Source organism: Neltuma alba, unplaced genomic scaffold, assembly GCF_004799145.2.
Source record: "Neltuma alba isolate B1F8T4 unplaced genomic scaffold, ASM479914v2 tig00012044_pilon, whole genome shotgun sequence".
In the NCBI taxonomy this organism is placed as follows: Eukaryota; Viridiplantae; Streptophyta; class Magnoliopsida; order Fabales; family Fabaceae; genus Neltuma; species Neltuma alba.
This window is the reverse complement of record NW_021636609.1, coordinates 288,773-315,615: the sequence shown is the minus strand read 5'-3', so window position 1 is coordinate 315,615 and position 26,843 is coordinate 288,773. Positions and strand designations below refer to the sequence as shown.

Genomic DNA, 26,843 nt, shown 5'->3' with positions numbered 1-26,843 from the left:
AATGTTAATTAAATTTAATTAAAAACAACAAATACGCAAGTAATTTTTCCCCTTACTTGTGAAGAGAGTAAATGAGAAATAATGAGGGAACATTTAGTATAAATAAGAATAATTTATTGCAAATGAATAATAAGTGAAGTGTGTGTGTATATATATTTCATGAGGATAAAAGGACAAGATTAGTTTAAAATTTTGGACAAAAAATTTATTACTGTTAAACCACGACGAGAGAGATTGTTGCTCTAAAAGGAAAAATTAGAGGAGCTGAGGAGGTATTACTTGACATTACTGTACGTGCATTTGTAAAACCAGAGCCGGTTGCATCCGACTGGGTCCGGCAAATTAAAGAAACCACAATTAGAATGTTGACCCTGCACATGAAATATTTCTTAAGCCATATTATATTATTTATATACTACTTTCAGTTTTTAATATAAGATCTTGTTTGATTTTTATTTTAGTCCTATATATAAGACCACAATCCATTTTTTCTCTTATATTTATGTAATTTTTCCTAACATAGTCATCGTAATAATTGTAGTTTTAGTCAATACATTTGATTAGTAAGGATATTTTAGGAAAGACAACACATATTTATTACAAATAACTAACTTAACTTATTTCTTTAATTTTCTAAAAATAGTCAACTAGCTCTTATAATTAGGACTGGAGATAGCATGTCATAAATAATAATAGGATTCGACTCAGTTTGTAATTTTACACAAGACACGTATGCTCAACCACAAATTAACGAGAGAATTAAGACGACAAAATAATGGGAAAATAACAAAAAAAATCTATTAAATTTCAAAGAAATAAATAAGTTACGCTGACCAATTTTGTAATAGTTTTAACTATTATTCTAATAGTTTTGAAAAATTAAAATCTATCAAAATTATTTATTTGTCATTTGAAATTTAACAAATATTTTTTTATCATTTTTCGTTGAAAATTTGTCATATGATTAAATGAAAATAAAGTGCGTGTGCATAACACATACTATATTATTATTATACTTTGATCAAATGATCAATTATATAAAAACAAAAAGATAATTACATAAAATTTGGTGATATTTCCTGATCTTCTATTCTAATGGCCAATGTACAATTGCATATGAAAATATGTATTAGAAATATATAATCTTTATATATTATTTATAAACTTTCGTGTATATATGAGGGAATTGAAAGCCAAAGGAAAGCAGAATTAGCTAATTTGTATTTGAATTTTAATTGTGCCATTTTGATTAACAGAAATTCCAAACGAATCAGATGCTTCCTACTTTTCTTTTTGTCTGTCTCGCTTGGTTGGAATGTAATCCATCCATGTTCTTCACTTATATCGCATCGTCCATTGAAGACAAGTGAACAAGTGGGCAAAAAATAATTCCTCTCTAAAAGAAAAAAAAAACAGAGAAAGGGAAAGACAATTAGTTTCTTCTTCATGGATCATCATCCCTTCATTTCTTTTTTCGTGTTTCACGTTTCGGATTTGATTTTCTTCTCTTTTTATTTTTTTTAGTTTCACAGACAGATTTATCTGTGAATTATATAAAACGTATTAAATAATTAACTTGAATGGAACAACGTCCCATTTAATTAAATTGGTAATTTTTTTAAAAAATTTTCCCTTATTAAAGAAAGGGTATTAACAATGTTTTAGGAAGAATTGTAATAAAGTCTTAATTAAGAAATATAATTACTAAAAAATTCTAATGACAACCGAGTACTTTATAATGATAAGTTCTATAGTAAGGAATAACAACTTTTTAACTTGTCATTGGAATTTTTTGGTATTTATTTTCTTTTTTGGAATCTTATTGTAATTATTCTTATGTTTTATGTTTCTCTCTACATTTGTAAAGTTGACAGGGATAAAATTAAAAAAAATTATTAATTACTCTACAAGTTACTTATATTTATAAAATAATTTTTTTTTACAGATGACTTATAAATAGTTACAGAATATGCGTGTGTATACATATACATACACACACACACATATATATAGCTTCCTTATTTCTTGTTGCTCCATAAACAAGCCTGCTGCCTTTCTGCACTTCTGGCTAAATTATTCTTTTCGTGGTGTAAGACAAAATAAAGCAAACAAGGGCGTCAAAGGACCTAACCATCCACCTGTCATATCCTGGACTTTATTGATTACTTATCCTATTACTCATTCCGTTTCCTTTTATAACAAATAATTATCAAAATCGTATGATTCGAAATATTAATTAAATTTAATTAAAAAACAATAAATATGCAAGATATGTACAGTAAGTTTCCCCTTACTAATGAAGAGAGTAAAGGAGATCAGAGATACTCATGAGTTAATATTTATTATAAAGAGATAATAAGCATAAATGAGAGTAATTTATTGCAGAGGGATAATAAGTAAAGTGTGTGTATATATTTAATGAGGGTAAAATGAAAATATTAATTTAAAATTTCAGACAAAAAATTTATTACTTAAAAATCATCATAAGAGAGATTCTTTCTTATTAAAAAAATTAGAGGAAGTATTACTTGACATTGAACGTGAATTTGTGAAATCATATTGTCCAAAAGGAAAGAAAGAGGGTCCGGCAAATTAAAGAAACAAAAATTTAAACAATAGGACTCGACTCGGTTTGTAATTTTACTTAGGGTAAGGTGTACTTTTATTCATTTAACTTTATATAAGGTTTCATTTTGATATCTTAACTTTAAAAAGTAAACTTTTAATCCTTTAATCCCGAAACTGTTAACACAAAGCAATGATATTGAACTCTTAAATATTGATAGAATATTACTAAATGCTAACATATTAAGTTTAATTTTCAAAACAATCATAATTGTTATAAAAAAATCATCATTTAAGATGAACAATTTTAAAGTTAAAGGACTAAAAGTATATTTTTTAAAGTTAAGGGACTAAACTGAAACATTACATAAAGTTAAGGGATCAAATGAATACATTAGCCTTTTACATAAGACATGTATGTTCAACTATAAATTGGCAGAGAATCAAGACGATAACATAGTGGGAAAATAACCACACAAAAAAAGTATACTCTCATTTATAAGACACTTCTAACATGTTTCACACAGACCAAAAAAAACTTTAAATTACATTAACTCTTCATTAAAATATAGCAACTTTTCAACTCTGCCCCTATTTAATATATATACCTTGAAGAAAAATAACTACCTACACTATAATAAATGAAGAACGATATAGTACATTCATGACAAAAATTTAATAAAATGACTTATAAATAGGATCAAAAAAACTTTCTCTCTCTGTCCTATAAATAGGACCAAAAGAGTATATTAAATTTCAAAAAGATAAATAGGTTATGCTAACAGCTTTGTAATGTATCGTAATAGTCTTGATAAGTTAAAATCTATCAAAATCACTTATTTATTATTTTGAAATTCAACAAGTACTTTTTTTAAATAATTTTTCCTGAAATTATCCTCCACAAAATGTTAATCATTGCAAATCTTATGACACTATGATTGCATAGAAATTACTTCCTCCTGTTCTTAATATATAAGATTTTATTTAACTTTTATTTTGATTATAAATATAAGATTCCAACTCATATTTAACCATTTTTTTCAAAATAATCCTTATAATAATGATAGTTATAGCCAATACACTTAATTAGTGAGAATATTTTTGAAAAGACAGTATCTATTTATTACAAATAACTAACTTAATTAGTTTTTATAATATAATCAAATTAGTTGGCTAGTTTTTTTTAAATTAAGGACTGGAGGTAGTATTACCTCTGATCTTTAATATAAGAGCTAGTTTGATTTTTAATTTGGTCTTAAATATAAGACTCCAATCCACTTTGTCTTTTATATTTATTTATTTTTTAAAAGTAGTTTTTGTAGTAGTTGCTCATATTAAATACTTCATCAAATAATAGTTCTAGCTAATACAGATGACTAGTAAGGGTATTTTAGAAAAAACAACACATATTTATTATAAATAACTAACTTAACAAAATTTCTTAATTTATTCAAATTAGTCAACTAGCTTTTATATTAAAGATCATGTTAGTATTATAACATTCACATCAGGGATCATTGGCGGCACACTAGAGGAGTCCTAGGTTAAATATGCACATATCCTTTTTGGTTTGAATATATACATACATGCATGATCATATCTTATATTACTATAAATAACTAATTTAACTAATTTTTTTAATTTCTCCAAATTAGTCGACTATGTCTTATATTAAAGACAAGAGATAGTATTTGAATTTTATTTGCTACAAAAATTTCTTACTAAAACAAATTATCATGTAAACCACAGAAGGTTTTTGTTTTTTTATTCTAGTCATCGACATTCCAATTTCATTGAAACCACAAATAGCAAAAACACTAAGTGCCTGTTTGGCTCACCGTTTGGAGGGCAATAAGTTACTTTTTTTTTCAAGCAGAAGCAAGTTTGAAAGATTTGTGATGTTTGAGTTGGCGATGGAGCAATCTGACTTTTGCATAAAAAGTTACAATAACTTATAGGTAAAAATTAGCTACTTATGACTCATGACTCAGGACTCTTGAAATATGAAGAGAGAAAAAGTTAAGAAATTTACTACCTCTTCTGGTTCTTATTATAAGCTTTAGATAACTAATTACAGAAAACAAAAAATCAATTAAAATTAGTTGAAAGTAATAAATAAGTTAGAAATATACTTTTGTTTTCAAATATGTCCTTATAATCAATGATAAATATATATATATATATATATATATATGAGATCAACATGAGCTGATAAATAATTTAAAATTATTATATTATGTAAATTGATCATTTTTTATTTTTCATTGTTTAATAAAAGTCTTACTCATTTTGATATTTTTACAAATTAAAATTACTTATTTAATCATAAGTCAAACCACTTACTTTCACAAACTAACTTCTATAAAATCCAATCCAAACACAATTGATACTACTCAATTTAACTTTTACCTAATCTAACTTTTTTAAGAATTAAACTGACAGCAAACTACTTTTTCAATCACTAATCCAAATAGACCCTAAACAGACTTGTATGCAAAAAGCAAACCCAATACCATTGGACTCCCTCTCTACACACGCACACAAACGAGAAGAAAACGACCAAAATAAGCATCCCCGATTATTTAACTGCATATGTATAATTTCTTTTGATGTTTTTGTGATAAATCTAAGTTTTATAAATAATTAGAAGACAATAAGTATGCGAAATTTTGATAAGTATTATTAAAGCCACACCGGTGTGCATCTTGTTTCTGTTAATATTCAAGCAGCATTGATGAGCAAAACAATTGCAGACAAGTTGAGATATATGAAAAGTGGCCCCCATTAAGATTTTCAAGGTTACTATGTATACATACATATACATATATATATTTATATATGTTCTTTCCGACGTATGAGACGAAAGTAATATTCCTCCCATGGGCCCATGATATTGCCTTTTTTACGTAATTGGAAGAAGAAATTAAGAGACATTATTTGAATATTTGTCCTTCACATGCATATTAATGCATAGAACATGTGATAGTGTCTACGAACACAACCGATACTTAGTTATAGGAATCTGGGTATTCATCTAACTGAAAGGCACGTAACTACATAAAGTAAGGTATGACCAATTGAATTTGAATCTGAATGAATGGGAAAAAAAAAAAAAACACTTTAAGAAGAGCTAAGACACAACAATATTCGAATCCGATTCAATCCAATGGCAATATGGAAAAAGAAAATTGTACGGTCAATAAAAGAAACAATATCCTACATTCTGCTTCTTTTTTTGGGAATGGTGATCGTTAAGCTCTCTCCCATGTATCTTGGCTGTGGCACCTTCTTGAAAGAGGCTCTGACCAGATCCCAGTAGAGTGGAATCTGAGCTAATGTGTAAAACAACAATGGTAGGAAAATCAAACTGTACATTGGGATAAGCTTAGCTTTCATTTTGGGGTCAATTTCAAGTGAATGGGCCGCAACAAAAGACACTATCATTGAGACGATAGCGACATAAAATGACGTTAACGCAAAACATAGTTTCAGCGGCAAGTTCCTACGAAAATCATCTGGTTGCTTCCGCGAACTGTAAACCGCCAAGAAGGCTGCCAAGGAAGTGGTAGAGAAGCAAAACGAGACGAAAATGGCGATCAGAAAAACATTTAGTGCACTTTGGCCTTCCAACGGCGGTCTTCCAGTAGTATCATTTGTGCCTCCTGGGACAGTGTACGATGTTGCGTAGGTGACTCCAGCAGTAAGTGCGGCAACAATGGAGTAAGAACTTGAAGTGTCCTTCATCCACTCGTTACTTTCCTTTAATAATTTCTTGTGCTCTGCCACGAAGATTTCCTCCGGAGTGTCACCGTCTTTGTTTTCCATGGCGTATAGATATGGTGGTACGTGTTCTTTCATATACTGCAATCCAATTCAGATATATTATAATGTCAATGTTGGATCTATCTTATTTCCTTTGGACTAATGTTTTTGCAAAAGTGATTTTTTTTTATCCCAATTAACTTCTGCAAACTAAAGTAGAGGAGGTAAAAGTCAATTGGTGCAGTGTAATTTATTTGGATAGGTTTTTATAAAGAAGCCAATTTGACAGAAACTTGTTTGAATGATATGTTGAAAGATCAGTTTTAAAATATTCAAATTTTAAGAAGAATCTAATATCAAAGGCCTTGAGGTAAAAAATTCATCTTGTCTAAACATTGATCAAACTAGTATTTTGGCAGTAAATGTACTTTTCAGCTTCAAAATCCAAATTAAACATGATTTTTCACTGTATAAAAACTATGCCAAACATGCTCCTAGATGCACTTAGTGCTTGCTTGGATTAGCTTAAAAAGACAATTCTGCACCATATTACATAAATATGTGAAGGAATTTTTGTATCATAAAGTGTCAAAAGTGATTATTTTAAGAAGTTCCAAACAGCTACAGTCACATAACTAAAGTTTAGGTGTTTCTACCTGGAACCACTTGGCTTCATATTGCATTTGGAGTGCAGAGCCATATACTTCCCAAGGCATGTGTTTCGGTAGAAATGCTGCCATGTGCAACACGTTATTTCCATCGGCATCCACATCTTCTATGAGGCTATCCCAAAGTGGGTGGTTCATTAATTCCCTCAACACGTGGGTTTGCCTTTTCTGTACTGCCGTATGTACAACGTTTCTCCTCTTTGGTTCTGTTTTGTCATGTATTGCCACCGGAAGTCTGTCAAGGATTTTTTTCACCAGCTCCAGCAGACCGTACTTTGTTGCCACCAACAATGCTGTCGATTTATTGTCTTTTTTCGAGGATGACGACGACTTTCCTGCCAATGATGTTTCATTAACAAACTCATCAGAAAATTCGAGTCCAAATCTGAACGAAAGGTTCTAATATCCCCTTTCACATATAGGCTGGTTTACCTTGCCCATTAGTAAGATCCGTAACATTGCTTGGGCCGAATGCAATCTGATTTTCGTTGTACTTATACTCAGAATTTAGCTCTAAAAGTTTGTCCATGATTAGCCTACCCCATAGATGTTTCTCTTTTATCTTCTTTATTGACCCTTTAGTCAAACACATGAAAGCCAAAGAAAAAGAAATTCATCAACAACACAGAAAAGAAAAAAAATGGTTAAAGCATCAAGATTATTATTGAGGAAGGGATTTACATGAACCTAGCTTCGTCATCTTCAGGCACAGTTCTGGTGCGGCATCATGGATCTTCCTCAAAGAGTCAGATTTTCCTACCTCCAAATCTTTATTCTGAGTTTGATTATCAGTTTTCAGCTGCTCTACATCTAAGTCTTCAGTTGACAAACAATATACTGAGACAAGTCATAGCAATCACATAACTAATTAAATTATCAAGCACACTGGGAATTATAATAATACTTGACGAAATGTCATATTCTTACGCCTGTACAAGAGTCCTTGGAACCATGTTAGGTGTGCACCACTGAAAGCTGATGGAACAGAAGCAAGGACTTGAAGAGGCGTAACTCCTTCTTTGTTCTCATAGCTAACGATGATCTTTTCATCATCATCACCATAGAGGCAAATTATATGATATGCCAGTCCTAGCCACCAGAGCAAGTTTACAAACACACTATATGTCAGAAGTTAATTCATAAACGTTTCAGACTTACTATATATATCATGAACTTAACATACCAAAGTATTCTCTTTGAATGGTACAATGAAGAATAGTGTCCCCATTGTCCCTTCTCCAGAGTTCTGAAAACTTGGTTGTGGGGATCTTACTACAAACAGAATGAAGATACTGGAAAGTATCTCTGTGACCGTTAAGAGCAGCTAGGAAGAGAGGCGTCTCTCCCTGTTTGTTACTTTTAAGAGCAAGCCTTTCATCAAAGAGTAGTATTCGTTCACATATAGAGGTTGAGCCTCGGGCGGCAGCACAGTGCAAAGGAGTATCCTGTTGCTTATTCTGAGCTGTGATAATCTCCATGGCAACTTCTGGGTTGTTCTTCCGAATATCATCAATGAGCTCCATAACAATGGCCTCTGGTGCCTCAAGAGTGATAGCCAAGTGCAGTACATTGTCTTCTGATTTGGTGATCTTAGCGGCATGAACATCTGGATGCTGCCTCATTATCTCCACCACTTCATCCCAATTTCGTCCCAACACGTCTCTGTAAAGATTATGCTTTTCTTCCATATGAGAAGAAGCCATTGGTCCCCTCATACTGCTATTGATGTGGAGCTTGAAGTGATTGTTTTGGTGTGTAGCTAGAAGCAGAGAGAAATAAGTACGATTGCTAGTTTGAAATACAAATCTCCAATTATCTTTGTCTATTTATACTAATTAAGCGAGGAAAGTTAACCAGTTGCTTTCTTATAATACAAGCCATGCATTATTGTCTTTACTTCCTGATCGGGTAACTTGGCTTTCTTATAGTACAAGCCATATATAGAATGTTACTTTGGAGAAAGAAGAAAGCAGAGTTAACTGTTGTTTCTTGTGACATTTCGTTGAACAGAAACACAATGGGTGACAGACCAGAAGAATTGAGTGAGCACAGCAATTAACATAATGTAAGATATTAATTAAACCTTTCAAAGTCTACGTTAATCGCAAAATAATGCTGATATATATATATATATATATATAATTATACAGCAAAGTTTTGAAGCTCTACTTGATCTTAAATATAGGATCAAGATGCATTAGTTAATTTTTTCCCCATGGTTTCTCTATTGTTGTAATTTTTTTTTTTGAACCCCTTTCTTGTAATCTAATCCTTGGTATTATTTATCATATCATTCCTCCATTAAAAAGGGAAAGTTAATTAATTTTCTTTCTTTTGAAAAGAAAAGGAAAATTGAACAATACGTTTCTTTTCCTTCTCGTGCGAAACGTTTGCACTTTTTGAGGTAAAATCACTCACATCTATATATTTTAAACATATATTTTCCTAAAATTGGACCCCACCAAGAGAATTCAACTGGAAATATCAACTCAAGAGAGATTTTTCTGAAATTTAATTAATCATGAAATTTATATGAATATTTTGTTTTGAAATATAAAAGACGAAGAGATCAAGGAAATTAAAACGTTATGCCATTTCGTTAAAGTGTGCATAAACGTATGATCTACCTCCATATATTCCAAGTTTCTGAGAACTGAGTTGATTGCAAATTTTCTGAAAAAAATTTGAATACGGTTTGCATTATATATGATACAACAAAAGTTTTTACATATAAATTAAAATGATAATCTGACTTTATCTTTTATGCTTTTCCTAAAAAATAAAAGCACTGAGTTTGAATGTCCATAAAACGAGTAATGTTGAGCTCTATTCATAAACAACCCCTTGAGTATGATTATCTTCTTGTTTTTCTTTTTTGCCAACGAGTATGATTATCTAATAAACTAATGAACATTTTCATAAAAACTGTGACACCATTAATTCTAATATATAGGGTTTTCTTAAAATAATATTCTTCCAGTCCTTAATATAAGACTTAATTGACAAATTTGGGTAGATTAATGATGCTAGTTATATTAGTTAATATGATATATATATTTTTAAAACACCTTAACTATTTTTCTTAATTTCCTCATTTCTTCTTTTACTTGATTATTGTTGATGAAATATTAATGAGTTTAATTTAAAAAAATTGATAAATATGTGAAATAATTTTTATAAGTAAGATTAACATCGACTCTCAAATTAGGTTCTATATTAACCATGAGTACAGTTTTTAACTAGTGGTGGTTACAAGTTGCCACACTTTATTTTTGTTTCAGAGCGTTCCATATGTGACTTTAGATATTATTTTTATATGACTGTAATGATTTTGATATATATGTGTGTGTGACTTTAGTAACCACCCTTTTGTTTCACTTTTTTTTTTTATTATTCTTTTCTTGGTGTAAGAGAAATGATAGAAGATTCTTCAACGTCTCTCTCCTTGTCCCATCTTGATGAATAAAAGTAAACTCTTACTTTTAGTGATTAATGTTATAAATTAATGCTTCATTTCCAAAAAGTAAACTTTATAACAAATTAAAAATTAAAAACTTCAAAGATTTCACATACAGGAACTCACAATAGAGAAGAGAGATCATCAAACACAGCACAAAAAACAAATATTGCAGAACCAGAAGAAGAAGAAACATCATGCATGGCTCGATCAGGCTACATAGTAACATTGTCTCCTACGTATCTTGGCCGAGGCTCTTTGGCAAGAGTGGTTCTGAGAAGATTCCAGTACAGTGGAATCTGTTCATAAGTGTACAGACACAGTGGAATCAACACCAAAGCATAAAGGCTAATCTTTTGCTTGATTCTGTGATCAAGTTCAAAGAAATGCGCAGCGCAGAAAGATACCAGCATTGAGACAACAGATAGACAGAACGTAGTTAAGCCAAAACAAAGCTTCAGATGCAAACTTCGAAGATAATCAACGGGTTTCTTTCGAGAACTAAAGACAGCCACAAAGGCGGCCAAGGAAGTTATGGAGGAACAGAAGGAAACCAGAACGGAGAAAACGAAGATGTCGAATGTAAGACGGCCTCGTAAGTGAGGGCTTCCATCGTCATCAGTGCCTCCCGGGACAGTGTACGATGTGGCGTAGGTGACACTGACAATAAGTGCTGCAACTATAGCGTAAGAACCAGAAGTGTCCTTAATCCATTCGTTGCTTTCCTTGAGAAGGTCCTTGTGCTGTTCTGCGAAGATCTCATCTGGGGTGTCTCCATCTTTGTTCTCCTGAGAACTCAGGTGAGCTGGCATGTTTTCTTTCACATACTTTAACAAGAAAAAATTTATAACATGAACTAGTGATCATCACAACTAGAACAAAACACGTAAACCAAAATAATCCCCTAAACTACATTATTAGGATAAGAGGAGTATCTATAGTTTTTTGTACCTTAAACCAGAGGGCTTCATATTGCATTTGCATGAGAGAGCTATGAATTTGACGAGGCATGTGTTGGAGAAGAAAGGAAGCCATGTGCAGTACATTATTTCTGTCGATGTCCACAGCTTCTACGAGTGAATGCCAAAGAGCATTAATCAATGACTTGAAAACGTGGGTTTGTCTTTTTAGGACAGCCAAAAGGACTATGTTTCTTTTCTTTGGGTCAGTTTTGTCATAAATAGCCACTGGATAAACTTCAAGGATTCTCTTCACCACTTCTGTCAAACCATTCTTTGTTGCCACTAACAACGCTGTCGATTTTTTGTGCTTCTTTGTCGCCGCTTCTGCCAATCAAATACAAATGGTTCATATATATTCTTGGAAAAATTGGGATAAACCCCTCATTAAAAATTTATTTGGTAAATGGGACCTAGGATGATTAATTGCACAAGAAAATATTAGTTGCTTACAAAAGAAGGTAAGTTGCACAAAAGAAAGATAGTTTGGACAAAAAATTATTGGATATAAGGAATTCGTTTGCACATAAAAGATATAAAAGAATTTTATTTGCACAAAGAAAAATTGTGTTGCACATGCACAAATTAAAGGAAAATCATTACACACAAGGGAAGATAAATTGCACACGAAGAAAGTTAAGTTGCACATGATGGAAGTTAAATTACACAAAATCCTTAGGTCCTATTTGCTAATTAAATTTTCAATGAGGGATTTATCCCCAATTTTCCCTATATTCTTAATCAATCAAATAAAACTAGAATAAGTTGAAGAATTGCCTTTTATTATACCTTGCTGGTTCTGTTTATCCCAAGACTCTCATCTTGGCTGTAATCATACTCACAAGTTCGTTGCAGAAGTTCCTCCATGATCTGCCCGCTCCATACATGTTTCTCTTTCATTCTCCTTATTGAACCTTCAATTTCCAGACATGAAACCAAAGAGTCGTTAATTGATATAGTATTAGTCAGCCAAGTGATTGTATTAACCATTCATTTGATTCCTTCAAAAACTAAAGCATCAACCTTGACTCTGGTGGCGTATTGTTGGATCATCATCAGCTTTCAACCAGACAGGATTTCCAACCTCCAGAACGTAGGCCTCCATGTTTGCCTCAATTCTCAGCTTTTCTACACCAACGTCTTTACACAAAGAAAGCCTTCACTTCAGTACTTTTCATTAAAAACATAAGCGGAAATAAAAATGAATAACACAAACTCAAGCGATTGTATGTGTATACGAGCTAGATAATAAATTAATGAACATTAAAAAAATTAGTTAAATTAATTATTTATAATAAATAGGTATTGACATTATTAAAATATTCTTCATATGTATTAGAATGAAAATCTTTTATCATGTGCAATCACCATTAGAACTACTTTAGAAAAAAATGAAATAGATACAAGAGATAACGTGAATTAGGGTCTTATATTTAGGATCAAATTGAATTTCTAACTAACTTTTATATTTAGGACTGAAAGTAGATAATATAATAAACTTATACTGTGATTGAGAGCAAATGATACTCACAACTGTGACGAACTTTGTCCAACAAAGACATGGGAGTACCGCTTTCGAAAGCAGAAGGAATGGAGGCGAGGACATGAAGAGGTGTAACTCCATCATTATTCCTAACACTGGCAATATTCTGGTCTTGCTACAGATGAATGATCTCAAGTGCAAGATCTGTCCCAGATCATGCACGAATCATTAATATATATGCCTAGTTTTGCTCTCTGTGGTTAAGCTGAAATAATGGGATCATCTGATTTAAAACTCACATACCAAAGCATTCTCTTTGAATTGTGCAGTGAAGTATAGTGTCTCCATTAGCCCTTCTCCACCATGGACGCCATAATAATTCTGTGCTCCTGTTCTGCATCTTCCTGCAAACTGAATGACGATAGAGAAAGGTACGTTTACGGCCATTGAGAGCGGCCAAGAACAGAGGCGTCTCACCTAGCTTGTTAGGTTTACAAGCCAAGGTTTCATGGAGCTGGAATATTCGCCTACATATAGAGGGACAACCTCGTGTGGCAGCATAATGCAGAGGAGTATCTTGTTGGTCATTCGTAGCTTCCAAGGTCTTGATGGCAACTTCGAGGTTGTTAACGTTGGTGTGTTCAATCTCAAGAACCAGGTTTACAACCTTGTCTTCTGGTGCTCCCAGACTGATCGCCACGTGCAGTGCAGTGTCTTCGGATTTGGTGATCTTCATAGCCTGAATCTGTGGATGACTTCTGTAAAACTCTGCAGCTTCATCCCATTTTTGTCCCAACACTGCTTTGCACAGTTCTTGCCTCCTACCTCCATTTCTGGATTTCTCTTCTCTTATGTCTAGCCACATATATAAGTGAGTGGTGGGTGGTATTACGTAGAGGTTTCATGTCTTCTTTGATTTGAGCTTTCAAATGGTCACTTCCTTTTGGAAGGGGAAACAGAAGGTTTGCATTTATACTTTGCTTTGTTGTCACTATCCTTTTGCCCCATAGGTTACAATTACATAAAAATAATATGGTTGGTCTTAATTCCTTTATAATTAATTGAATATAATATAACATACACAGTTCAAGTGGGAATTTTAATTTTACACAAGAAAGTGACAAGCAACAAGCAACAATAACATACAACTTCTAGTTTCAATTATAAAACCTTATTTATAGACTACAAACAAAATCTTATAACTAAACTGAAGGTAGTACTAAATTAGTAAAAAGAAAATTCAAATCATTAAAAATTATATCACTTTGTCTTCATTTTTTCCCCAAAATATCTCTATTTATTATAAAGGTTCCCACTGAGAAATAATTCTAATTATCTAATACATATAATTAAGGAGGATGGAGGTGTAATATTTTAGAATGGCTGGCAAAAAATTTCAATATCTTAGATTACCGTAAGAAAGTTTCTTATTTTGATAAGGAAATTATATTTATAATTAAGTTAGAGTAAAAAATAAACTAAAGATAAAACAATTGCAATTTATTTGTCTTATTACATCAAATCCCAAAATCTCAATAAAAAAAATCTCAAAAAAATAATTGTTGAATTTCAAAATGACAAATCAGAAATTATTACAAAAATATGTTATTATTTACTTTTTAAGTTTAGTCATTTTCTTTACTATTATAGTAACTAATACTGATTTGGAATTTTAAAATTCAACAGTTTTTTTTAAATTTTCTTTAAAAAAAAGTTTACTGGACGATTTTATCAGGCAGGCAGAGCATCTGCTATTATTAAAATTATTAATTAATCTTGATTCGAGATCTCACCTAATTTTTTTCTTTTTACAAAAAAAGAGCACCGCTTTATTCCCTTGTATTATATTCTCATTTCTCATACCCTTTGTTTTTTTTTTTTTTTGGCCAACCTCATATCTACGTTTTCTAACTCTTTTTCTTTTATCAGAGTTTTTTAACCCTTAAGTTTTGTCTAGATTTATCGAGCAGAAACCCAGATCCGATCCCATCCATGGCATTCGGACCAAAAAGAAATATGCTTGCGGTCGAGGGGCAACTCAGTAATTGCACATTTGCTTTCCATGGCCCCTGCCCCTGGAGAAAGCAAGTTCCGCGGAGCCACTGAAAATAACATACAAGATGCAGCTTTTCTCCCTTTCTCCATTGCCCATCGTTTCATACTCTCTTTCCTTGAAAGCTTTAGGGTTAATATCTTGTAAATTCTCCTCTATTTAGGGCTCTTTCTTCATTGTTTGTTATATATTCCCATCTTTGTAGACATTATTATGTAAATACACTAGTTCAGTTCCTCCTCCTTTACTATAAATTCCAATCAGATTTTGATTTTGAATCTTTGAATTCCCTCCGTTTCCTCTCTGTACAGACAGACAAGTTAGATACTTTTCTTCTGGTTGTGTCACTTTTCTGAAACTTGGTATCGGTGAATAGTAACTAGGTCGGTGAAAAAGGGGAAAGTGATTTGGGTATCTGAAAATCATTGGGCTGTCCAGAAATTGCTTCCTGTTTTCTGAAAGAGCTTATAAATAATTAGGTTATTCTGCAGAATTGGTTGGGGTTATTCGAGTATATCTGAAAAAAATTTCTTATTCCTTGAGCTGGGAATCTCTAATCCAACTGTAGAAGAAGCAGACGCTGCAAGTTATCGAGCATGGCGGTTTCGACTATAGCTTTATACGGCAGCCCTCCAAGCAGTGTTTGTTCGACACCGCACTCCTGCCAGATCAATGGGCATGCGTCTGACTTAGAATTGGGGTCTCGATCTTCTTCGTCGTCTTCGAATACGGCATCCACGTCTCAGAAGTCATTAATGGGTGGCCTTTCCTGCTTGTTCTCTTCACCGACGGTTAAGCATGCTCCGTTATCGAGCTTATCTGGCGGAGGAGAAGAACTGGGCACTTTGAGGCACGACCGAGTGGAAGAATTGAGCAGCTCCTTTTCGTATTCTCCGAGTAAGTTTGCTGGTTCTTCTTGGAAAAGGGAACCGAGTCCAGTTTCGGTCTTCCAAGGACCAATTTCTAGTAGCAGTAGCGCTGTCAGTGGGAATATGAGTTACCAGACCTCAATTCGAGGTGGGACATCTAAAATGTTCGATGGGTTTGTGAGAAATGCAGTAGGAATCTGCTTAGATCATGATTCGCCAAGTGTTGAGGTTTCTCGTGGTGGCTTAGATTTGGCTTCATCTGCGTTAGAGGATGAATTGACCTTCAATTTTGAAGATGTTTTTGTGGGGGATAGATCTGAGCCATACGCTAAAGAGTTGCTACGGGATGCCCAATTGAGGCACAAAATCTTTTGTGAAGACGTCGTAATCAAGGCTTTTTATGAAGCCGAGCAAGCCCACAGAGGGCAGGTAAATTGGAAGTTTTACAATTCAAATATGCTATGTTTCACGGTCTTAATGATGCGAGTTTAACTATTTGAATCCTTTTCTATAGATGCGAGCTTCTGGTGATCCATATTTGCACCATTGTGTGGAAACAGCAGTTCTTCTCGCCTTGATTGGTGCCGATTCCACAGTTGTTGCTGCAGGGCTTCTGCATGACACCCTTGATGATTCCTTTGTGACATACGATTATTTATTGAGGACGTTTGGTACTGGGGTTGCCGATTTAGTTGAAGGGGTGAGGAAAATGTCTACTGATTCATATCCATAACATTAGATGTACTGCAATTGTGCATTTTTAATCCGTATGTTCTAAATTAGCACTTAGATTAACCTCTCCTTTGTACTCGATGTCAAGTCTATTGCAGTATTAATATTTCTATGCATTTATGGATTGTGTAAGTTGATAGGTAGGATTTGGTCAAATTTAATATGGATGGGCCTTAATGAAGATTGAGCTAGGTTTTCCCACTAGGTTGGTTCAGTTGGTATAGATTCCTTTATTTAAATGGCATAAGTTGTCCAAAGTAGCTGGGATTCAGCTTAATTGGAGTACATGGCAGGATTCAAGCGCTTACTTAATGATTCTATATGGTTGTAGTAGCAATAGAACTTTCAATATGTTTAGGGATGAATTTCTTTATCTTTCTTTCTAGCATTTAGGGATGTTTATAACGCTTTTGTTATCTAATGTACTGACTTTATTTGAATTGTGATCTTGCGTCTTGAAATTTGGAATTTATACCCCAAAATGTCTTTACTTAGAACTTTTGGATTTGTGATAGTTTTATCCTTTGAAGATCCTCACTAATCTTTATGGCACTTCAGGTTTCTAAGTTGAGCCACTTAAGCAAGCTTGCACGGGATAATGATACTGCTAGCAAATCAGCTGAGGCAGACCGACTGCATACTATGTTCCTTGCCATGGCTGATGCAAGAGCTGTCCTTATTAAATTGGCAGATCGGTTGCATAATATGATGACACTAGACGCATTGCCATTAGAAAAGCAACAAAGGTTTGCAAAAGAGACCTTGGAGATTTTTGCACCTTTGGCTAATCGCTTGGGAATATCTAGTTGGAAGGAACAGTTAGGAAATTTGTGTTTTAAGTACCTCAACCCAGACCAATACAAGGAGCTGTCATCAAAGCTTGTGGAGTCAATTGATGATGTTATGATCACTTCTGCCAAAGAGAAATTAGAGAAAGCATTGCAGGATGAAGGCATTTCTTATCATGTCCTTTCCGGGCGGCACAAGAGCTTGTATAGTACTTATTGCAAAATGTTGAAGTACGTCATCTCTCTTTCCCTGGATCTATTTAGCTGCATAAGTTGTGCTTATTGTCTTCTATTTGGCATGTTAGAAAATTGTGCAAAGATGGTACGAGTTATTTTTTTGGAAGGTGAAGAAAGATTGTTTAAACAGGAATAAACTACACAATTTTTTTGTTTTTTGGGGCTCAAATTTTACACATTTGGTTGAGATGGGAGATAATTGCTGTTGACGTGAACGCTCATTTACAGATTCAAACTGCTGTTTGGATCGTTAGAGATTAAGCTATTTCTTATTTTATCACATAGAAATGTATAAAACTACTATTTGCTAATGAACAAACATTGCATCCTTAATAGCAGAAATGCTGAACTATATATTGTTTGTGCAGTTAAGACCCTTAATGTTTTGTTGATTTATCTATTATCAGAAAGAAGCTAACCATGGATAAAATCCATGATATTTATGGGCTGCGCTTGATTGTTGACAACGAGGAAGACTGCTATAGAGCCTTAAGAGTTGTTCAGCATCTATGGTCTGAGGTGCCTGGAAAGCTGAAAGATTACATAAGTCACCCCAAGTTCAATGGGTATGTCATCTCAGGAATGTTGGTGGTCCATGCTCTATACGTATTGTTATCTATTTTTCATCTAACTTTGATTCTGTAATTTATAGGTATCAATCTCTGCATACTGTAGTGATGGGTGATGGCAAAGTTCCAATTGAAGTACAAATTAGGACGAGAGAGATGCATTTGCAAGCAGAATTTGGATTTGCTGCACATTGGAGATATAAGGAAGGTGATTGCCAGCATTCTTCATTTGTACTTCAGATGGTTGAGTGGGCTCGATATGTTGTGACTTGGCATTGTGAGACGATGAGTAAAGGTCCTTCATCTGCTGGATATGCTGATTCAATCAAGCCAGCATGCAAGTTTCCTTTTCATGCGGATGGTTGTCCATATTGCTATAAACCTCATTCTGGTCAGGATGGTCCTGTTTTTGTAATCATGATTGAGAATGATGAGGTTCGTGACCCTAATCTATACTTCTCAACTTCAAGTTTCGTCTTTCTTTCACTGCTATAAATGGCGGCGCTAATTTTTCAGTCTTTGTGAATGTATGGGGAAGCATGTCAATATAAAATAATGTAGGGGTAAAGATTTTCTTTGCAAACCTCATGCTCGTTTTCTTTATGTAAACTTCCCGTTACTTGGGAGATTAGACAATGACATGCTACTTTAATATTTTTTTTACTCCTGAAATATTAATTGTGTCTAGTGGATGTGCAGATGTCTGTCCAAGAGTTCCCTGCAAACTCAACAGTAATGGATTTGTTGGAAAGAGCTGGGCGTGGAAGCTCTAGATGGACCCCACATGGAGTTTCACTGAAGAAGGAATTGAGGCTAAGGCTGAACCATGAGCCTGTAAGTGATCCAGCATGCAAGTTGAAGATGGGAGACGTGGTGGAGCTTTCTCCGGCCATACCCGATAAGTCGCTAACAGAGTATCGGGAAGAAATCCAGCGTATGTATGACAGAGGCTTAACAATATCAAGCTTAGTGCCTGCTGCTGCTGCTGCAAGTGGCACGGCTGGCTCAACAAGCTGACCTTTGGTGTTTGCATGTATGCCAGTACATCATGTTGTGTTGTGACAATTGTTGTATGTGAATATGGATGTAAATGTCTTTTGGTAGGGACTCACTGACTTGATCCGACTATGTGCTGCTGAATGATTGATAATATGTATTGTTCCTCTTAAATTTGTCACAGCCCATATGGTTTTAAGGTTTGCGTGGTTCCATGATTATTCCTCGTAATTTTAATCACATCGCTCTCCAACTATTGAGCAGACATCCGGGAGTTATTTGGTAAAGGAATGCTGAAAAAAGAAAAAAAAAAAAGAATTATGATATGAAATGACTTGTGTATGTACTTTGAAAAAATAACAATAACGATAATCTTGAAATTTAAGATCTTCCTGGCACAAATAAAGACGCCGGTTGTGATTGAGGGAGGATTGTGGTGTTTAGATTAGCTTTTAGTGAATGGTTTTAGTAGAAAAGTAATAAAAAAATTATTTTTAAAATAGATTTTGCAAAAAAAAAAAAAAAAGTGATCTTAATAAAATGGGAGAGGGGGTGTCTGCTGCTTTCTCCCTGCTTCCCAATCATTTTCCCTTCCTTCTCAAATATTTTTTTTCTTATTTCTTTTAATTACCAGATTCTATATTTAACAAGTGACATTTTGATATCTTATGGATGAAAAATAAAGCTTTTTTAAAAATTTTTTTTTATGATTTTTCAAAAGATAGCAATCAAAAGAAACCAAAAAAAAATTTGGGAAGGAAGGAAGACGATGGAAAAAGGGGGGAGGCAGCAGAGAGAGGGAAGCAGACACTCCTCTCCCAATAAAATGAGTGTTTGAATGGATATTGTAAGAATCATTCTTTTAAATTACAGAAAAAATATAAATAATAAATAAATGATATATATGTGCGTAAAACCAATTTATTATTTATATAACTAATTAGTAATTAATATGTGTACATATATATTGATGAAATCATGGTATTTCATTCAGAAAGTAGAAAAAAATTGGTTTAATAGAAAATCATGATTTTAGCCTTGAAAGTTGAAACAATAGTCTTGGCATGACTAATCAATTAGTGATTTGCATGGTTTTCCTTAAAATTATAGTTTTCTCTTCAAAACTATGATTTTTTTTTTTAAAAGAAAACCATGATTCTAAGAAGCATCCAAACAGCCCTTCTAGGAGAGTTTAGATCAGTAACTTCATTTTGTAGTTTGGAATTGCGTTTAATAACGGAATATTGTTATTCAAGAAGTCCTCAGCATAGTTTCAAGTGTGCAATTACTGACAAACTTCTGAAGTCTCGTTCTCCTATGCACTTTCTGTGAAGAGCAGAAATGCAGAATGCCCCATTGCTCTCCATCAAACATGGACCTCCATACTTTTCCCTCATTTTAGACTGAACTCATTATTCCATTTAATTTATGCTTTTCTTTTTGGAATTATTCTTCTCTGGAATTGCTTCCTATCTCGCATAGACAGGCTAACGTTTTCTATATTCTCAGTATTATTTTCTATCTGTTGGTGACCTGGTTCTGCCACTGTAATCACACATTCAACATCATATCTCAACTCAGCAGTTTAGGCTACATTCCGCTGTTAGAACCTGAAACAGAGCTAAGCTACACTCTGTAGCTTCGTCAACTTCCATTTTCTGTCACCGAATTATTAGAACAAGAGCCTCAATTGCTAACTATATACCTCTTAAATTCTCATATTATTACATAAAACTTACAAGTCATCACAACTAAAAACTTACTAGCTATGGCACGAGAAGTGGAAAAAAGGCAGAGCCATACATAGATCTCTCTGATATAATTCTCAAACTCAGATCCTTCTACTTGAGAGATAGTATACCAGTAGCAGCAATGGATCTCAGACTCTGATGTCTATCTCCAGAAGAACTCCTGAACTGAGGCTTGCCAGTAAAGAACAAGGATGAGCATGATCAAAACCCCAGCAAGGCCCCAAGAAGAGGCTCCAATTCTGAGGACCCAAGAAGGTTCTGGAGATGGAAGCAAGGAAGAAGATGAAGAAGAGCTGGTCCTGATGGCGATGATGAGGCCAGCAAGAACCATAGGCAGAACAAAACCAGAGCTCCATCTTGATTCGAAGTAGCTCCCATCGCTACTCTTTGGCTTCATGTTATACAATGGAGACAAAACCACGGCTGATGCAAGAGCCAACACCATAGCCAACGATCTCTGAGAAGAGCCCTGGCCTGAGTATGTGTGATAGGAGGTACTAGCCATTGATGCGCTCTGAAGAGGGAAGTTCTATAATCAAAATTGTAACTTGCAAGACATTTATAATGGAGAAAAGGAGTTAGAATTATATTTTAAAAGAGTTAGCTTTAATTATCGTAAGAATAGGTAGCTTCCCCCCCCCCCAAAAATATTGTGACATGACAATGGATTAATTTGTTTTGGAACCATTATGTTTTAAATTAAATAATTAAAAAAAACTTATTTATTTGGTGGTGATTTAAAATTGAAGGATTATGGTAGGGAATGGACTAAGGAATCCAGTTGGAGCTGGGGTGGCAAGTGATAGACAAACAGCCGTCCAAAAAGTTAAAAGCTGAATCAAAGGGGATTGAAGAATTGACAAAATTGATATAAAGTTGAAAAAAGGAGATTCAGTGGCATGCAAGTAAGGTATATTTTGTATATTTATTGGTGCCTTCTTCTGCTATTGGGCCATGGCCATCAATTTTTCTTCCTTTCTTCCTTTTTTTTTTTTTAAAGACGTTGGAAAACACCTGTAAAATAACTATAACCATACTCATCAATTGCTTAGTTTGTGGAAAAGGCATGATTATATCACTTCAAACAAACAATCACCTTTAGTGTTCATCAGAATATTTAATATGTATTGATCTAATAATAATTTGTTGAATGCTGGTAAAAAAAAAAAATTGTTGAGAGTACATCGTTAACTATTATTAATTCAACATATCTAATTTAAATAGAGGTATTTCATAACAAATTTTCTTGATTAATACTACGTTCTATACCTAATATAAGAGTTAGTATAGAGTTGAATTTAGTTCTAAATATCAGACTTTAATTTATTTTGTTCTCGTTACTTATCCAAATTAACCTTAATGGTTGTATATATTAACGGAATTTGCATTAAATGATAATTTCAATTCAAATAATTTAAAAAAGGTATTTTAAAGAAAACCTATACATATTTTTAACAAATAACAAATTTAATTATTTTCTTAATCTATACAAATTGATTAAGTAAATTTTATATTAAAGATTAGGTAATAGGTAGTACTACTATATTAGTGGCTTTTTTATTGGTACGTGTTGGAGCAGGCTCACGCGTATTATACAGACCGAAAAAAGACTCACGCGTATTATATAAAACTTTTGGGCTTTTGGCGCACGGTGTCATCAGAAACCCAAACAGCAACATTGTCACGGAGTCATCTTGGCTGCTTCTTGGTTAAGTACACACTTTTCTTTTCTTTTTTAAATATAAAATTAGTTACCATCCTTTTATTCTAAATATAGGAACTAATTCACATAGAATTAAAAAAAAAAGTTATTCTTTCAGCAATCTAATTAAAGAGTTAATATTAGTTCTATATGTAAGACCTATTTTATATGTTTATTATTTTTTTCTTAAATTAACTCTATTGATATTCTTCTACAATAATTAAGTAAGAAAGAGAGATAGAGAATTAAGAAATATGTTTAAAATGTTTTGAAAAAAAATTATATTAACCAAATTAACTATTATCATTAATGAACTTAAATTAGTTAATTATGCCTTACATCAAGAACATGAGGAGTATTATTATAAAATCTCTTTTTTCTGGGGTCAATCTTATGACGGCGTTTTAATTAATTTGATCAAAATATATATATAATCTCTAAATATATTTATATATATAACTACTTGCCGATCGATTTATAATTCATTTGATTGATTATTAATAATTTTGTGTGTATGAATGTATAAGTAACACATGTATATGATCTTTCATTCTTTCCCCAAATACGTACATACATATATAATGCTGAATTGTAAAATAATTCATACATATGTATGTATTTCATTCTTTCCCCAAATACGTACATACATATATAATGCTGAATTGTAAAATAATTCATACATATGTATGTATCTGTCGTATTATTTCAGAATCAAAACACATGTATTTTAAAACAAAGAAATGTTAAAATGAACATGTTTATCCTACTACCAAAAAAATAAACACGTTTAAAATCAAATCTTAGCCTCAGCAAATAAATAATCAGAATTTGTGTGTATGTTGGTTGATTAGTTGAAAGCATTAATACTGGACGTAAATAGCTAATTCGTCAGTTACACTGTCAGGTGTAAGTGATCTGAAGACCCGTACAAAATTAATTATCTCGCCAAAAAAAGTGCTTACGTACCTTTGATTTAATCCAACCCCATATTCTTTAAATCAAATTAATCACAAAAATTTAATCAAACATTATCAGTCTGATAATTCTCCTTCAATGGAGTGTGCCTGCAGATCTGATCTTCTCTTCTCTTTCACTGCTCGTCAAATTCAAATTTGATTCAGCCGAGGTTAAAGACTTGAGTTTTCCACCACATTCATAAAATGAAGATCAGAACCAGAATTTGGTTTAAGCTTTTGTGTTTTCCTCTCTCTTCTCTTCAATTTATCAGCAAAAACATACTAACCCTAGCACTCTCTCTCTACAACACAACACTGCGATTACTATTCCTACATTTGTTTCTCCGCTTAGCATCAAACCTAGTACGTGTTCTGATCGCTGGTTTTGAATTTCTCTTAGTACTTAACTTCAGGTTGTCCAATTTGTCCCCATGCATGATCTCGCCGGACGACGACGACAACAAAACCGTCATGCAATTCTGGGTGCCCACGACAATAAATCCCCACAAGCCAAACCTAATCCTAATTCACGGCTTCGGCGGATCGTCCAGGTGGCAATTCTTCTGCCAAATCTGGCACCTGTCTCGGAAAGTAAACCTCTTCGTGCCTGACCTCTTGTTCTTCGGCGACTCCTACTCCGGCAGATCCGACCGGTCCGACGTCTTCCAAGCCAAATGCGTCGTCCAAGGGATGAAGAAACTGGGTGTGAATAGGTTCAGTGTGGCCGGAATTAGTTATGGAGGGTACGTGACTTATAAAATTGCTGAGATGTGCCCTAAGGAAGTGGAAAAGGTTGTGATTGTGAGCAGTGGGATTTGCTATACGGAAGAACAGAAGACGGAGCATTTGAATAAGATTGGAAGGAGTCCATTGGAATTGCTTGTGCCAGAGAATCCTGAAGATCTTCGTTGTTTGTTAAACTTGTGTTTGCACAGATTTGATTTGCTTCAAAGGTTGCCAGATTTTATCCTGCGAGAGGCCATCGAGGTAAAATTCAAACTTCAATTAGATTCGTAATAATTTATTTTGTGGTTACGCGTTGGAATATTTAATATAATTTTGTGAGATTGATTGTTTTGGGGTTTATCGTTAATTGTTATAATTAAGGCGGTGCTAAAGGAAAATCGGAAGGAGAAATGTGAGATTCTAGACTACTTATTAAATAGAGAAGCAGATTCAAAGCCTGGAATTTTAATTCAGGTATTTTTTTTAGTCCAAATCTTTTACTAATGTACTTTTACGTCCTAAATATAAGTCACTTTCAACTATCTCATCAGAGTCAGGAAAAATGATTAACTCATTAAATGTGTGTTTAAATTGAAAGGAACTTCTTAATTTTAATTTATTCCTATTCAAATTTGTTTATCTATCTTCTCTTCCTCCATCTCCAATGTGTACCCTGAAAATTTATTCTAACATGTGCTCTTTGTTTGGATCAGAGGGAGTATATTGTGGTATTGAAATGTGTTGCATTTAGTATTATGTTAAGATTTGACTCGTTGTTAATGTACGTATGTATGAAGGAAACATTGATAATCTGGGGCGACAAGGACAGAATGTTTCCCATAAAACAAGCCTACGAATTGCAAAGGTAAGTGTTTGTGTGTTTTAATTTGAAGATGATGAGGTGATGAATGAGAATATGTAGAAGTGTTTAATAGTAGTATTAATTAATTAATTTGATAATGAATAGACTGGTAAATATATCGCAGACATCTGGAAGGAAGAGCCAAGGTACAGGTCATGAAGGACGCAGGCCATGCCCTCAACTTTGATTCCCCTCTTGCCATGAACAACTCCATCATTTCATTCCTCCAAAACCAATAATTATTAACCATAGTGTACTGTGTAAATAACTGGATTTGGGTTGAAGAAATCAAAGAAGCATACAGAACTATGGTGAGGGGCACAAGGAAGCTAATTAAACTCCTACGCACGTACCTCATCTCTGTGATATCGTATCAACACAACAGTGCGTGTAGATATCGCGCACATGAAGAGAAGGCTGTAACATCTGGATTAATTGGATTCATTATATTTTAGTATTTCCTCCGGTCTTAAATATAAAATCCTTTTTATAATGTAAAATACACTATATAAGAGGTCTTATATTTAGAACCAGTATATATAAATTTTACTGTTTCATTCTGTCATCAATCACATCTATTCTAGTTTTGTGGCCTCATCTTATTTGTAACTAGTTGAATCCATATCTACAAAATATTAGCTCCAGTTCTAATTATGAGATCTTATTTATAACGAGGTCATATAATTAATAATTAGGATCGAAGGTAGTATTTTATTTGTCAGATACCTCATCAGGTATTGTTACTAAATTGATACTTTGGGATTCAACTATCGTCCTCCCAAAATACTCGTATAACTGATACAAGAACGCTTGTCGTGATTTTAACTATACACATGGTGGGAAATGACATGTTATAATCGCAGCAAGTTACCGGAACAAATTGAAATTTGAGATAAATATGATGCCATTAAATGGTGGTCTAGTTGGTAAAAAGTTGGTTCATAACTCATAAGTTTATGAAATTAAATCCTTCTTTACTAATGTGAGGACTTTATTGGTAGGTAATTTATAAGTAACTTTTGTAAATCTAAAGGCATGCATGATTTTTGTGAGCTCGACCCAACTCACTTAAATCCGAAACATTAATTTACGCCTCTTTAATTGTTTTTTTCCCCAAATGAAGGCAAATCTGCCTCTTTAAATCTTTTGGTTAACCACAGGATTGAATTTACAATCTCCTGTTTATATGAGAATTTTTATGTTACTAAACTAGAAAGCTATTCGAAACTGCCTGGTGATCTTCATTTTACTTCCTAGTATATGAGGGCACCGGGAGAGCAAGTGAAGTTTTTCTTGATCTTATTTTTAATGTGAATATACTATTTTATCTTTTATTTATTATAGTATAGATTTTTTTTTTAAAAAAGTGTATATATTATATTAAATATGTGTAAAGTTGAAAAGTTAGAATATTTTTAAGGCGGAGTCAATGTATTTTAAGACTTTAAGATTTTTCTTGGACTGTATAAAATATATTAGAAATATTCTATAAATAGGATCGAGTAGTAATTTTTGAAAGTCAACAATTTTCTTTTCAAAAAAATAGCATAGCGCACAGTTGCTGTGATTTTTTCGTTAAAGAACGGTGGCAATTCCTTTTCAGGAAATAATGGAGCAACAAATATGCAAGGATAAGATAAATTAAAACATAATAAAACTGTATTTATTGGTATTATATATTTTTTAAAAATATAAGAATTGTGAATTT

General features: G+C 33.2%; 6 protein-coding genes across 6 annotated transcripts; 2 read left to right on the top strand and 4 right to left on the bottom strand.

The window, feature by feature from the left end:
• Positions 1-5,683: 5,683 nt before the first annotated feature.
• LOC114721504 (uncharacterized) lies at positions 5,684-7,061 on the bottom strand. The gene is made up of 2 exons (XM_028907316.1): positions 6,984-7,061; positions 5,684-6,426 (listed from the first exon to the last, which is right to left on the bottom strand). Exons 1-2 carry the CDS (start codon positions 7,041-7,043, stop codon positions 5,782-5,784), a joined length of 705 nt encoding a protein of 234 aa, XP_028763149.1. The 5' UTR covers positions 7,044-7,061; the 3' UTR covers positions 5,684-5,781.
• Positions 7,062-7,077: 16 nt separating this feature from the next.
• Positions 7,078-8,698, bottom strand: LOC114721531 (uncharacterized). The gene is made up of 6 exons (XM_028907356.1): positions 8,179-8,698; positions 7,923-8,084; positions 7,683-7,832; positions 7,428-7,571; positions 7,182-7,330; positions 7,078-7,110 (listed from the first exon to the last, which is right to left on the bottom strand). Exons 1-6 carry the CDS (start codon positions 8,696-8,698, stop codon positions 7,078-7,080), a joined length of 1,158 nt encoding a protein of 385 aa, XP_028763189.1.
• A 1,768-nt stretch (positions 8,699-10,466) lies between these two features.
• LOC114721540 (uncharacterized) lies at positions 10,467-11,537 on the bottom strand. The gene is made up of 2 exons (XM_028907368.1): positions 11,404-11,537; positions 10,467-11,281 (listed from the first exon to the last, which is right to left on the bottom strand). Exon 2 carries the CDS (start codon positions 11,262-11,264, stop codon positions 10,668-10,670), a length of 597 nt encoding a protein of 198 aa, XP_028763201.1. The 5' UTR covers positions 11,265-11,281; positions 11,404-11,537; the 3' UTR covers positions 10,467-10,667.
• Positions 11,538-15,009: 3,472 nt separating this feature from the next.
• LOC114721517 (probable GTP diphosphokinase RSH3, chloroplastic) lies at positions 15,010-19,351 on the top strand. Its single transcript, XM_028907342.1, has 6 exons — positions 15,010-16,245; positions 16,331-16,516; positions 17,107-17,567; positions 17,981-18,139; positions 18,226-18,577; positions 18,842-19,351. The coding sequence occupies exons 1-6, from the start codon at positions 15,544-15,546 to the stop codon at positions 19,157-19,159; spliced, it is 2,178 nt and encodes a 725-aa protein (XP_028763175.1). The 5' UTR covers positions 15,010-15,543; the 3' UTR covers positions 19,160-19,351.
• Positions 19,352-20,810: 1,459 nt separating this feature from the next.
• Positions 20,811-21,498, bottom strand: LOC114721537 (uncharacterized). Its single transcript, XM_028907362.1, has one exon. The coding sequence runs from the start codon at positions 21,392-21,394 to the stop codon at positions 21,032-21,034; it is 363 nt and encodes a 120-aa protein (XP_028763195.1). The 5' UTR covers positions 21,395-21,498; the 3' UTR covers positions 20,811-21,031.
• A 2,484-nt stretch (positions 21,499-23,982) lies between these two features.
• LOC114721530 (monoacylglycerol lipase ABHD6) lies at positions 23,983-25,374 on the top strand. Its single transcript, XM_028907355.1, has 4 exons — positions 23,983-24,534; positions 24,655-24,747; positions 24,987-25,138; positions 25,260-25,374. The coding sequence occupies exons 1-4, from the start codon at positions 23,983-23,985 to the stop codon at positions 25,372-25,374; spliced, it is 912 nt and encodes a 303-aa protein (XP_028763188.1).
• Positions 25,375-26,843: the final 1,469 nt, after the last annotated feature.

Excerpts from the sequence above, each read along its gene's own strand:
- LOC114721504 (XM_028907316.1), bottom strand. The coding sequence starts at position 7,043 with ATGCCTTGGGAAGTATATGGCTCTGCACTCCAAATGCAATATGAAGCC. Across the intron at positions 6,427-6,983 it reads ATGAAGCCAAGTGGTTCCAG|TATATGAAAGAACACGTACC; the intron begins GTAGAAACACCT and ends ATTGGATTGCAG.
- LOC114721517 (XM_028907342.1), top strand. The coding sequence starts at position 15,544 with ATGGCGGTTTCGACTATAGCTTTATACGGCAGCCCTCCAAGCAGTGTT. Across the intron at positions 16,517-17,106 it reads TTGCCGATTTAGTTGAAGGG|GTTTCTAAGTTGAGCCACTT; the intron begins GTGAGGAAAATG and ends ATGGCACTTCAG. Across the intron at positions 18,140-18,225 it reads AGTCACCCCAAGTTCAATGG|GTATCAATCTCTGCATACTG; the intron begins GTATGTCATCTC and ends TGTAATTTATAG.
- LOC114721531 (XM_028907356.1), bottom strand. The coding sequence starts at position 8,698 with ATGGCTTCTTCTCATATGGAAGAAAAGCATAATCTTTACAGAGACGTG. Across the intron at positions 7,572-7,682 it reads CCTGAAGATGACGAAGCTAG|GGTCAATAAAGAAGATAAAA; the intron begins GTTCATGTAAAT and ends GTTTGACTAAAG. Across the intron at positions 7,111-7,181 it reads AACCAAAGAGGAGAAACGTT|CCTCATAGAAGATGTGGATG; the intron begins GTACATACGGCA and ends ACTTTGGGATAG.
- LOC114721537 (XM_028907362.1), bottom strand. The coding sequence starts at position 21,394 with ATGGCTAGTACCTCCTATCACACATACTCAGGCCAGGGCTCTTCTCAG.
- LOC114721540 (XM_028907368.1), bottom strand. The coding sequence starts at position 11,264 with ATGCCAGCTCACCTGAGTTCTCAGGAGAACAAAGATGGAGACACCCCA.
- LOC114721530 (XM_028907355.1), top strand. The coding sequence starts at position 23,983 with ATGATCTCGCCGGACGACGACGACAACAAAACCGTCATGCAATTCTGG. Across the intron at positions 24,535-24,654 it reads TCCTGCGAGAGGCCATCGAG|GCGGTGCTAAAGGAAAATCG; the intron begins GTAAAATTCAAA and ends GTTATAATTAAG. Across the intron at positions 24,748-24,986 it reads AGCCTGGAATTTTAATTCAG|AGGGAGTATATTGTGGTATT; the intron begins GTATTTTTTTTA and ends TGTTTGGATCAG.